Source organism: Ovis aries, chromosome 4 (assembly GCF_016772045.2).
Source record: "Ovis aries strain OAR_USU_Benz2616 breed Rambouillet chromosome 4, ARS-UI_Ramb_v3.0, whole genome shotgun sequence".
Taxonomy (NCBI): domain Eukaryota; kingdom Metazoa; phylum Chordata; class Mammalia; order Artiodactyla; family Bovidae; genus Ovis; species Ovis aries.
In genome coordinates this window covers 94,961,242-94,974,812 of record NC_056057.1, presented here as the reverse complement: position 1 = coordinate 94,974,812, position 13,571 = coordinate 94,961,242, and the positions used below count along the sequence as shown (strand labels likewise).

The 13,571-nt window shown below is 41.8% G+C and overlaps 1 protein-coding gene across 14 annotated transcripts in view; it reads right to left on the bottom strand.

Moving 5' to 3' along the window:
• AHCYL2 (adenosylhomocysteinase like 2) overlaps positions 1–13,571 on the bottom strand; it is a 188,652-nt gene that overhangs the window by 51,131 nt on the left and 123,950 nt on the right. For 4 of the 14 annotated variants that reach the window (XM_060415122.1, XM_042248812.1, XM_060415123.1 and 1 more), the window contains exon 1: positions 96–7,984. The exons of 6 other annotated variants lie outside the window; for them this stretch is intronic. In XM_060415122.1, coding sequence (XP_060271105.1) covers positions 96–152 — 57 coding nt within the window. In that variant the 5' untranslated portion in view covers positions 153–7,984. Of the gene's footprint in view, positions 1–95; positions 7,985–13,571 lie in introns of those variants that run through there. 4 more of the 14 variants (XM_060415124.1, XM_012177108.4, XM_060415125.1 and 1 more) reach the window with 1 other exon arrangement.

Genomic DNA, 13,571 nt, shown 5'->3' with positions numbered 1-13,571 from the left:
AGGGGCGAAAGCAGGAAAGAAGGGGAAAAGCAACTGGCTTTTTATAATAGTGGCTATAGCGGCAGCAAGACTGGTAAATAAGAACTTAGCCTCACCTGGGCTTTAATCCCAGAGTTGCCATTGACAATGTATTTCTTCTTGCTGCTCAGCATAATGACATTACCAGCCCTACAGCCACCTCTCCAGTCCAGGGACCCTTGTGGCTAGGCCTTTAAACTTTCCTCATCAGCAATTCTGTTGGCTCTGGTTCCAGCTAGTTTTGTGTGTGCGTGCGTGGTGGTGGTGGTGGTGAGGGGGGGGTTTGCCTTCCCTGGAAACCCTGAAGCAGCTCCAGCAACCCCTCCAGCAGTAGAGCCCAATTAAATAAAGCATTTCTGTTAGTGGTTCATCAGCCATTCCTAATTCTGGTGGCTGTTTTGCTTTTATTATTTTTTTTTCCCCTAAACACCTAATTACACGGATCCTCTGACCTCTAAACCTTAACAAGTCCCTTGACAAGGCCCAACTTGCACGCGCATAACAATAGCTTATTTATATAACTGGTGCACTTTTTTTTTGCCTGCTATAATTAACTTGCTAATTAGGTTCCTTTTTAACCTTACCTCCTCCTTTTCCAAGTCAGATGACTGCAGTTAACCTAGTCTCATTAGAAAAAAATTAACTACAGAGGCACTAAAGCAGTGAGGAATTTATAAAAATGGTAAGAAAAGAAAAAGGAGCCAAGTACTCATGCAGGCCCTAACCTACACTCTGTGGCCTTGTGTTGGTCAGACTGGGGACACTGGTCTCAGGCCTGTTACCAGGAAACTCAGCTTCCTCAGACCAGTGCTCTATTCTTAACTGTGCACCTTTTCATGCAGGTTTTGACATCTGGTTTCTAGTCCCATCTGAGGAGCGTTGCTGATTAAGTGTCCAGTGATCTGCCTGCCTTTTTCAAAAACTGTTTCATGGAAGGTGCAACTACAATAGGGAATTTCCTATTTCCTCGGAGCCCCCAGGGTCATAGCGACCTTGTTACATATCAAATAGTCAAATGAAGGGGTGGTCCTTCTAGGTACACAGAGCGATACACACAGAGGAAAAGGAAACCGGGAACTGCCAGGAGCCCAGGATGACAAAGAACCAAGTACACGTATACAGGGAGTTAGAAGTGGTGGGCATGTAGTTGAAGAAAATACAAGAGCTAGTTGGTGGAGACTTTTATGCCACGATAAATCCGATAACTTTACAATTCATAAAAATAATCCACAGAAGATATAAAGCAAAACCGCGCACAAAAGTGACTCCCAATTAGTCATGAAAAGATGCTATGGGCTAATGCAGTGAGTGACCAGTGCGCAGACAGGAGCTGGAGAAGTATAGTCCCGGGAAGGCAGATGGACCAGATGAGAAGGGTAGGAGAACAAACCACGGACCAGCTATCTAATAAACAATAATGCACCATGCATTTCTCCAGAGACCATTTCAGTTTACTTGTTACTTTTAGTAATTTAATATCGTTGCTCACCTCCAAGATATGGGAGATTGACCCGAGAGAGAACCAGTAATTTATTTTTGAATTAGAATAGATGATTAAGAAAGGGGGTTAGTGATGCTGACATCTGCATGCCACCAGATGTGTCAGCAAATGGAGGGGAGGTTCATCATTGGAACCTGACCCTTGGAACTGTCATATCGACAGCGCCACAGAAAATCACCACTGCATGGACCAGGAGTGAGGCAATCTGATTGGGTTAGTTAGATCCCAGCAAAAGTCAAAGCTCCTTCCATGTCTAGTTTAATTCATTCTCTGCTTATTTCCTCTGGTTTTCATAATAGATTGTTATCTAATACATACTGATCTCCCCATTAGAAGACAAGTCCTCTGAACCAGGCCTCGGTTGTGAATCATTTCTGTATTCCCCCCAATGTCTTCCAGATGAAAGTGAAGTGTTTGCTCAGTCATGACTGACTCTACAACCCCATGGACTGCAGTCCACCAGACTCCTCTGTCCATGGAATTCTCCACATAAAAATACTGGAGTGGGCTGCCATTTCCTTCTCCAGGGGTCTTCCATATAGATGCTGTTAAGATGATAGCTTTGGAAATTATTTGGAATTGTTCACATTCTTTGTAGTTATACCATTTTAAATTTCCTAACTATACCACTCTAGCATTCTTGCCTGGAGAGTTCCATGAACAGAGTAGCCTGGTGGGCTACAGTCCATGGGGTCACAAAGAGTTGGATATGACTGAGCTACTAACACTTTCTTTTTCACAAAATTCCAGATGTGATTTAAAAAATATGAGTGCTCTCTGAGCACAAGAAAGAACATAAAATGATAGATTCTTTTTTTTAGGATAATCTTTATTTTGACAGAAAAGGTCCCTGGAAGAACAGAATAAGGGGAAGGAATTAAAATTTATTGAGCCTACCATGCAATGGCCTGTGTATCTGTTATTTCTATTAAACCGTATAATAGTCTCAAAAACTTGGCATCATTATCCCCATTGACAAATTAGGAAACCACAAATGTATGGAGAGAACAAATGATTTGCCTGAAGTCTCATAGCAAGCAAGGGGGACTAGAAAGTGAGTCTGTGTTTATGTCAGAACCGAAGCTCTTTCTACTACACCAAACCTTGTGATACTGATCTGAAGATCAAAAACTTCCCTGGTCCTAATTCAGGGTGTACTCAGCCCCACCTCATCCCTCTTAATTTATCTTGCTGTGTTGTGCTTAGTCGCTCAGTTGTGTCCGACTCTGCAAATCCATGGACTGTAGCCTGCCAGGCTCCTCTGTCCGTGGGGACCCTCCAGGCAACAATAATGGAATGGGTTGCCATGTCCTCCTCCAGGGGATCTTTCCAATGCAGGGATCGAACCGAGGACTCCCACATTGCAGGCAGATTCTTTACCAGCTGAGCCACCAAGGAAGCCCTAATTTATCTTAAATTTATTTAATTTAAAATTACTCCTTAAATTTACTTTCTTATTGGATTAGGTTTCAAAAAGGATATCATCCCAGATTATCTTGAAGCTCTGATCAAACCACAATTCTGAAATGGCTAAATCATATAAGAAACTGAAATCTAGCAGCCTTTTAATTAGCAACTTTGTCCAATGTCACTGCCAAAAATTGAAATGGAAATTAACTGAACAGATACAGCTGTTCAGATGAGTGAATAGATATAGCTATTCACTGTCATCCATGACAATCTTGGTGTCTTATTCACAGTTTCAGGAAATGAGACACACCAGTATTTTTCTGCTTGCTTGATGAGTCTCTAATCTGCTCCTCCTAACCAAGAATATGCACCCTAGTATACTCAGCTGGTTCCTCACTCAGATGAAAAGGAACTCCTGGTCTAATGCCTTGAGTTTCTGGGCCTGAGCAAAGGGAGCTGCAGATCTATACCAAACACAACCAGAAGACATTTTAGATTACTATTCCTGGAAAAAAGCCTTACCACTTAACACGTTTATCTACCAAAGTAATTCTCAAAGTTTAGATACATCAAAATCACCCAGAGGGTTTATTAAAACTCATTGCTAGGCCCTGCTCCAGAGGTTCTGATTTACTGAATCTGGGTGGGGCCCAAGATTTTGTATTTCTAACAAGTTTCCAGGTGATGCTGATGCTACTGGCCTGGGGACCACACTTTAAGAACCACTGCTGGAACACTCCAAGCATGATTAAAGTCACCGTAATTCTTAACTCTCTCCTTAACCAACCATGTTATCCTACCTATGGCTGTAACCATGGAGCATATTCATAGGCAAAAAAAGTTATTTCAAAGATCAGAGAAAGGAATGAGGTGATCCTTTCTTTATACACAACATAGGACATAAAGAGAACTGGATCTAATTCTGATTTCCACAAATTAAGGCTAAGAATAGATGATTAATGCATTAAAAAAAATCAGGACTTATGGGGAGGATAGAAGATCTATTTACCCTACACAGGAGCACATCAAGAGGAACAAATTAATTCCTTTTCAAATATATAAAGTAGTACTACAAAGAATGGTGATCAGTGGTTCTCTCTCTGTATCTCCATTTCTTAACATTTCCAGGGTTACTGAACATCTATAATCCTGATTTGTAAAATAAGAACAATAATACCTACTTTGTCTGTCTCAAGTGTGTGCTGTGAAAATAAAATAACGCATGTGAAAAGGTTTTGGAGGTGAAACACTGGTACACAAATATAACATATTAACATTTCTATTTTTTTAGATCCAAATTCTTCACCTAGAGTCCATGGATGTCCAGATGCTCTAAAACAGAATGCAAAAAGTTTGTGTATCTATTTTCCTGGGGAGTGGGTCCACAGTTTTCATCAGTTTCTCAAGTGGGTCTCTGCTTTAAGTGTCAATTCTGATCCAGAGTTATAGTGAAACTAACTCTACTACCATTTAGCAGATACCTTAAAGGTTTTCGTCCCACTTCCAAGTAGATATGGTTCAAGCATTCTTAGAGACATTGCTCCCTTCCAAGCCAAATGAGCTGCTGGAACAAATTCTTCAACTATAAAAGGGATTACTTCTAGGCAAAAGAAAACCAGGTAACCGGCTGGCTGCGTACTCAATCAAGAAAGTGAATCAGATTTCCTACGGAAAAGTACTAGGTACTACAAAGAGCTTAAGTGGGAGGAGGAAATATTAAGATGTAGAAACTTAAAAAAAGGTTACTGCGGATCTCCATGCTCATAAGAGAGGAGGTATTTTCACCTACCACTAGGGACTAAAAATTTCTCAGGGGAAGTGAAAATATATTAATAAGGACAATCTTTAAAAGGATGAGTTTCCCAATCTTTTAGCAGTAAAACTGCCTGAACAAGCTATACGAAAATAGCTGGGGAGCAGAGGCTTTAGCAGAAGTTTTCCAGTGACTGATGGAATAGTAACTCGAAGGTCTACTTGTCAAGTCTCAAGACTGTTCTTCAGATTTCCTCCTGGCTTATTTCCCTACTAGGAGTCAGAGATGTGAGTACTGTCAGCTGCTGTTTGTGCTCTTGAGTCCTATCTTCTGAGGGATATGCCAGTCCCTTTTTGTTACAGATCATTTATAAGAAGGGAGGTATTATAATCCACCTTTTCTGCTAAATTTTCCCCCTGAAAGAAAGTTTGAGAGCCTTGTCATATTTCCTTTGGGGGCAAGGATAGTTCTCAGCGGAAAGTTCATTATGTTAATATGTAAACTGGAACAGGAGTCATCTGTTAAAAGCTTTCTTTGATCGAAATTTTGACCCAATGTGATAACTGGCGCCAGGGTTTCCTCTTGGAGATTAAAGGGTACTCCAACATGTCACAGGTAAGGTCTGGAAATCTATAGGCAGTACGCTAGAGAATGCTCAGTGGCTCATTTTGGTGGCTAAGTGGATACTGGTGGCAGCCTAAAGAAGCACTTCCAGACCAGGTCAGAAATGAACAACTGTGATATCTGAAAGCAAGCCTCAAGAGGTTAATCTCTGGCAAAGGAATAATTCAGAGGATAAAACTGAGTTATTGAGGCCAAGCACCTCCCTACTTTGCCTCATCATTGCTAAAAAAAAAAAAAATCTACTGATCAAAGATATTTTCCTGATTTTTGAAAGACAGAGACCAGGAAATTGCTAAATAAAAGAGGTGCCATGTTGAAAACAAAGCAGAGCTGTGCTTTATTAAAGAATATTTTCTAAAAGCTGAGAAGTCTTAGGTCATATGTCTTGAGCAGTAGTCACACTAACTCCTTTAGGACTGTTATCCTGTTCAGGTAAACAAAGAAAAGGTAAACAGGTAAAAGTCCAGTAGGCGCTCCTCTTGAGAAGATGTGCTTGGCAGGTAAGACAGTGAGGTGTATTATTTATGAGAATAAGTATTACTGTAAAACTTGTGTTGACTGAGTTGACATACTAGTGTTCTGTGAAATTCTGTAATATTCTCTTATAGAAGTAACAAAGGTTAATATCTTCATGTGGGCTCTCACTTAAGAAAACCAGAATCCTATTTCCCCTTCTTGGTATCAGTGAAGGGCTGGAAATTCAAAAACAAAAATCCAACTAGAGGGACTTCCCTGGTGGTCCAGTGGCTAGGACTCTGTGCCAACAATGCAGGGGGCCTGGGTTCAATCCCTGCATAGGGAACTAGATCCCACACAGCACAACTAAAGACCCAGAATAGCCAAATAAATAAAAATAAATATTTATAAAGAAATCCAGCTAGAATTATTATTTGAATTTTTTCCTGTTATTCTAAAACACTATACTATTTGAAATAAGCTTGCGGATAAGTAGGATTTCTTTAGATCAAATGTTTTAAAACTGAGTACAAGGTTCTGGAACAACACTAAGAACAACAACAGGAATAACCCTAACAGAAATAATAATAGTTGGTATGTGAATCGAAATGTGGGCTCATCAGTTGGGCCTCGGTTAGGTCTACTATATACTCAGACTCATTACTGGTGGTCACTTCTTTAAGTCCATAATTCCATAAACACTGAAAAGAACTTGGAATGTGTTGTACATAGTCTAAGTAGTTTTCAATAGGGAAATACATATACATTATACATATTTTATGGGGCTTCCCAGGTGGCGCTAGTGGTAAGAATCCACCTGCCAATGCAGGAGATGCAAGAGATGTGGGTTTAATCCCTGGGTTGGGAAGATTCCCTGGAGGAGGGCATGGTAACCCACTCCAGTATTCTTGCCCGGAGAATCCCATGGACAGAGGAGGCTGGCGGGCTAAAGTCCATGGGGTCACAAAGAGTTGGATACGACTGAAGCAACTTAGCATGCACACATACATATTATATATACATATATATACACACATACATATATATATAAACCACAAATTGGTATATAGACTGTAAGAAATCAGGCTAAACGTGGAAGAAAGCAGTTAGGAACATAAGGGTGGTTGCTATTTTTATATAAAAAACTAAAGTTGGATCGAAAATACTAGGTTTTATGTGCTGGTTCTTATCAACAAATAACTTACTAAAAACATTCATCAAGCAGATAAAGTATTTTAAAGAACAGTACCAAAAGAGCTATATAGGGACTTCCCAGCAGTCCAGTTGTTAAGACTCCGTGCATCCACTGCAGGGGCATGGGTTTGATCCCTGGTTGAGGAACTAAGATCCCACGTGCCCAGCACAGCCAAAAAATAAATTAATTTAAAGAGAGTTTTATAGTTCCTCCTTTTAGAAAGACGTGTACAAGACTACTTGGGAAAATGTTTTGACTGGCAGGAGAAAACTAGGCAGATAGGGGATAAACTACTTAAATCTTTTCAGACCTGAGAGAGAGAAAGCACACCATTTCCACAAGTTGTTTTTTTTCTTCCCCCCACTCTCTATTCTTTTTCTTTACCCCCATGAGAAATAAACTAAGTATCTGCTTGTAAACAGAATGCAATGCAATCACAGTGTAACACAATCCATGCAGTACACCAGGAGCAGTGGGGAAGCTCCAGTCCAGTCCAGACAACCAGGCAACAGGCCCTTCCAGCTCACTCATAATTTACAATTAATTTTAGAAAAAGAAAAAGCAAAGAAAGCAGCAGGAGTGACCCAGGAATTAATCAGAAATTACAGTAATAACTGTTTCCCCAATCACAGCTCTTGGGAGGGACTTCTCACAATGATCCCTATTTTTGTCATTATCAAGAAACAGAGGGAAAAGCAAAGTGACCAAAGAACTCACCATCCACTCAGGCACGTGAAAAGCTGAGGCGCCAGTCTCCATAGTGCAGGCTTGGGTAATCTATGTCCTGAAGCAAAAGGGAAAGCTGGCTTGGAAGTGCCCGAGTTTTCTGAGTGTCCAAAAAGCAGAGCCAAATCTAGTGATTCAGGAGTTCACAGTAACTAGCAGAAGCTGCACCCCCTTTAAAAGTCTTCCTATTAAAATCAAGATCATTAGTCAACTGCCTGACAAGCCCCTTGACTGGCCAGCTGCAAACCTTCTGCTTCTGATTCAAAATGAGAGCAGATACAAGGTTCTACACCCAGGCACTGAACTTTCCATGGAGCACTCACTATTTAATGCTACCCAAACAGTATCCCCTCCTCCCCAGTGGGGACTTTCTGCAGCAGCAGTCAGGCTTCCTCTTTTTCCCTGTGTATAAGGCACTTGTTAACTTTCTCCCGCCCCTCAGGATGCGTCACTAGAGGTGCTGATACCAAGATCAATAAGGATCGAGGTCAAGAAGGCACACCCATTTCTGGAGAGTTGCTTGATTTGGATCTGCACGGTAAACAGGCGTTTCCTTGAAATCGAGTTCCTTATGGCTTTCAAGTTTAAACAGTTATGCAGAAGCTCCCCATCTGCTCACACCAGGGGTCTGGCACCAAACCCAGGCATATCTCAAGTTAAATTCTTACTGCACAGGAGATTCAGATGGAGTTGGAGAGGATCTCAGTCAAAACCAAAACTTAGAAGCTCAAAAGAAAGTTCTAGGACCACAGCTCCCTCTGCTGGCTTGCTGTGCTATGCACACGAAAGTCTAAGGGCCTTCAGCTACAGAGATAAAGATGCTCACTAGAAATCACCTGAGGCTAGTCAGGAGCTACTACAGAGTAGGCAGGTTTAGGGGAAACCAGCACTTCCAAGTCAGACTAGTGCTGTCTCTTTATTTTACGCACAGGAGTTTATGCCTCCAAATCCCCTATCCCTCTTTCTATTTCCTCACTGGTAATCAGTCCCATCACTTCACGGCAAATAGATGGGGAAACAGTGGAAACAGTGGCTGACTTTATTTTTGGGGGCTCCAAAATCACTGCAGATGGTGATTGCAGTCATGAAATTAAAAGACGCTTACTCCTAAGGAAAGTTATGACCAACCTAGACAGCATATTAAAAAGCAGAGACATTACTTTGCCAACAGAGGTCCGTCTAGTCAAGGCTATGGTTTTTCCAGTGGTCATGTATGGATGTGAGAGTTGGACTGTGAAGAAAGCTGAGCATCAAAGAATTGATGCTTTTGAACTGTGGTGTTGGAGAAGACTCTTGAGAGTCCCTTGGATTGCAAGGAGATCCAACCAGTCCATCCTAAAGGAGATCAGTCCTGGGTGTTCATTGGAAGGTCTGATGTTGAAGCTGAAACTCCAATCCTTTGGCCACCTGATGTGAAGAGCTGACTCATTGGAAAAAACCCTGATGCTGGGAAAGGAGGATTGAAGGCAGGAGAAGGGGACAACAGAGGATGAGATGGTTGGATGGTATCCCCGACTCAATGGACATGAGTTTGGGTGGGCTCTGGGAGTTGGTGATGGGCAGGGAGGCCTGGCGTGCTGCAGCTCATGGGGTTACAAAGAGTCAGATATGACTGAGTGAACTGAACTGAACTGAACTGAACCGCTACAGGGACTTCCCAGGTGGCGCTAGTGGTAAAAAAATCCACCTGCCAATACAGGAGCTGCAGGAGATGTGAGTTTGATCCCTGGGTCAGGAAGATCCTCTGGAGAAGAAAATGGTAACCCACTCCAATATTCTTGCCTGGGAAATCCCATGGACAGAGGAGTCTGGCGGGCTACAGTCCATGGGATCTCACAAAGCTGGACATGACTGAGCACACATACACCACACATACAGGAATATAGCCAACACTGTAAAACAACTTTCAGTGGAGTATAATCTATAAAAATATTGCATCACTATATTGTACACCTGAAACTAATATAATATTGCAAATCAACGACACTTCTTTTTTTTTTTTTTTGCCCTACCACGTGACTTGTGAGATCCTAGTTCCCTGACCAGGGCCCTTGGCAGTGACAGCAGGAGCTCTAGCCACTGAGCCACCAGAGAACGCCCTATATTTCCATTTCTAACAAAGATGAGCGCCACTCTAAGCCCCTATTCAATGCTGTTTTTATCCCCAGGTCTGGTTTCTGAAACAGGATGCCAACACAGTAGTCTTTAGGACCTCAGAAGCTGCTTCCTCCTTATGACCCCATACTAGTTCCCTCCTCCCTACACACTTCATAAATTTGGAAATAAGACAAAACTAGAAAAAAGGTGACCTAATCTTTTTTCTGTGTGTGGTCAGTCATATCCGACTCTTTGCGACCCCATGGACTGTAACACACCAGGCTCCTCTGTCCATGGGGTTCTCCAGGCAAGAATACTGGAGTGGGTTGCCATGCCCTTCTCAGGGGATCTTCCTGACCCAGGGACCAAATCTGCATCTCTATGTCTCTAGCACTGGCAGGTGGATTCTTTACCACTGTGCTACCTGGTAAGTCTCTTCTATTTTACCTTCTTAATTAATTCCTAAAGTATATTATCCAATGAAAGTACCACAGATTTCATTTGGTCCCCTTTCGACTCTTTACAGTGTTAAGTCCCACTGCAGAGATAATTTCTCTAGAGTTGACAGTCATAATATTGTGATTAGGATTATAGATTCATTGCCCTTTAAGGTCTTTCCTAGTTAGGAGAATGGTCCTTTAGGTACAGAATGAAGGAGAGGAAGGAAACTTCTATGGAAGAGATGTCAGAAAGGACAGAATTCAAATGACCGACCTGGAGGTCCAGACTAGAGAAAAGGCAACTGAAAACAGAAGGGGACCACTGGACTAGGTGAATGCAGAGGTGTCAAAGGACTAGAGATCACAAGGCAGGTGGAGAGCAGGTGCAATAAGAAGAAGAGAAAATAGCAAGGGTGGAAGTAAAGGCAGTTGTGGTCACGGAGGAGCTATGGAGTGAAGCAATGAATGACAGCAAGATAAAGAAAGTCAATGAAGTGAAGGTATGATCTGAGGTCAGGGTTTCAGTTTTGATAAGGCCATCTGTGATCAGAGTGTCAGATTTGATAAAGTGGATTAAAAGGAAGACCATTCTTTTAGTGTAAGGTTTTAACTAAAATAGACTTCATTTGAAAACTGCAACCTTCTTATACCTTATACTTATTACCTTCTTTCTGTAATGACTCAAACAAAAATAAAACAGTACCTATTACAATTGAGAACTGAAAGTCTATTAACTGAGTGGGACTGTATAAGGCACAGTGTATAGGTTTAGGTACTATGAATAGTTATAAAGTTGTTTTCATTCTAATTTAATTTTACTAAAGTGCCTTAAAAGATATACCTATAGCTAGAGCAGGAGTGAGACCCCTGCATGTGATTATCTATAATAACCAGCCTTAACATTTAGCAGTTTGCAACTTCAAAAGGATACACAAACTGCACCTGCTCCTGTGGTCTTCAAGTCTTACAGAAACTGACTGTCAACAGCTCAAAGGAATCTCATTTTCATTTTAAGAAGATCAACCTGAAGTTCTATGTGCCAGTGGTGTTCCTACCTTGACACTAGTATCATCATGAAATTAATCAGACAACTTGCTGGAGAGAGTATATGCTTGAGGCTGGAGAGGAAAGGACAAAAAATTAATATGTCCAGGGCCCAAAGTCAAAAAGAACCAGAAGTAACTACAATGTGGTGAAGAAGCAACTACGATGGCAGAAGAGTTTTAGACAGGGGGCAATAAATCCGAAGCCCAGAGAGTCATAAGGCACAGGGCAAAGAATACAGGAATGTGACCCTGTCCTCTATTCCTGGCTTGTCACTAACAGTTTTATTAGGTTTTGGCAAGTCACCTACTCTCTTCTTCAGTTTCCTTATTACAAAATAAGAGGGAGGTAGGTAAGAGGGCACTGTGGAAGGTGAGAACTGGTTCCTTCCAGTTCTGACATTCAGTATTTCTAATCCATCTGGTTTCTCAAGGTCATAAGAAAAAGCAATAACTAATCCTTAGTCACCTAAGTTACAGCTTACTGTAGACGCTGAGGTTCCTAACCATCAGAGTCCAAAGTTCCATCTGGTCAATTATGAGGCTGGCTGAAATTGCTAGACTTTAAATCTCCTTTGCCCCTTCAAACTTGAAATGCCCATGTAACCTGAGCAACTGGAGTTGTTAAGTCCTCACACCCCCAACTTAAATGTCAGACATTCCACCTCTCGGTTCCTCAGTGATCTTAAGGCTCATATCCCACAGGTATTTTTATATTCCAGACGTGGTCTTAAAGACCATAGGCTTTAAGAGTTGGATCGTTGTTGTTGTTCAGTCGCCAAGTCATGTCTGACTTTTACAACTCCATAGACTGCAGTACGCCAGACTTCCCAGTCCTTCACTATCTCCCAGAGTTTACTCAAACCCATGTCCATTGAGTCAGTGATGCTATCCAACCGTCTCATCCTCTGTCAACCCTTGGGTTTAAACATTGGCTCCACTACTTAAAAGCAGTGTGTCTGTCTTTGGTAACCTGTATGACTTTTTGAGCCTTTGCTTCCTCATCCATAAAACAGGTAATAAAACTCTCCTCACATTGATGTTCAGTTCAGTTCAGTTACTCAGTCGTGTCCGACTCTTTGCGACCCTCCCCTCCCCCAAGGACTGAAGCAAGCCAGGCCTCCTTGTCCATCACCAACTCCTAGAGTTTACTCAAACTCATGTCCTTTGAGTCCGTGATGCCATCCAACTATCTCATCCTCTGTCGTCCCCTTCTCCTCCCTTCAGTCTTTCCCAGCATCAGGGTCTTTTCCATTGAGTTAGTTCTTCCTATCAGGTGGCCAAAGTATTGGAGTTTCAGCTTCAGCATCAGTCCTTCCAATGAATATTCAGGACTGACTTCCTTCAGGATGGACTGGTTGGATCTCCTTGCAGTCCAAGGGACTCTCAAGAGTCTTCTCCAACACCACAGTTCAAAAGCATCAATTCTTCGGTGCTCAGCTTTCTTTATAGTCCAACTCTCACATCCATACATGACTACTGGAAAAACCATAGCTTTGACTAGACGGACCTTTGTTGGCAAAGTAATGTCTCTGCTTTTTAATATGCTGTCTAGGTTGGTCATAATTTTTCTTTCAAGGAGCAAGCGTCTTTTAATTTCATGACTGCAGTCACCATTTGCAGCGATTTTGGAGCCTCCAAAAATAAAGTCAGCCACTGTTTCCCCATCTATTTGCCATGAAGTGATGGGACCAGATGCCATGATCTTAGTTTTCTCAATGTTGAGCTTTAAGCCAACTTTTTCACTCTCTTTCACTTTCATCAAAGACTCTTTAGTTCTTCTTCACTTTCTGCCATAAGAGCAGTGTCATCTGCACATTGATGTTATATAGATTAAATAATACATGTAATGGGCTTTCCAGGTGGCATCAGTGGTAAAGAACCCACCCGCTAATGCTGGAAATATGAGACGTGGGTTCAATCCCTGGGTTGAGAAGATTCCCCTGGGGGAGGATGTGGCAGCTTCCCGCTCCAGTGTTTGTTCCTGGTGAATCCCATGGACAGAGGAGCCTGGTGGGCCATGGTCCATAAAGTCGCAAAGGACATGACTGAAGCAATTTAGCACACACCTATGCAATACATATAATACACAGCACTCAGCATACTGCCAGGGAACTATTTTGTCTAAAACTAGGCATAGCAGAGTAGTACCAGGTGAATTTCGATCTTGATTCATCAGTTACCAACTGTGTAACCTTAGGCATATTACTTATGCCTTGTGCCTCTGTTTTCTCTTTAAAATGGGGACATTAAGAATCTCTTCTTATAGGATTGCTGATAATATCAAATAAATTAACATATATAAAAC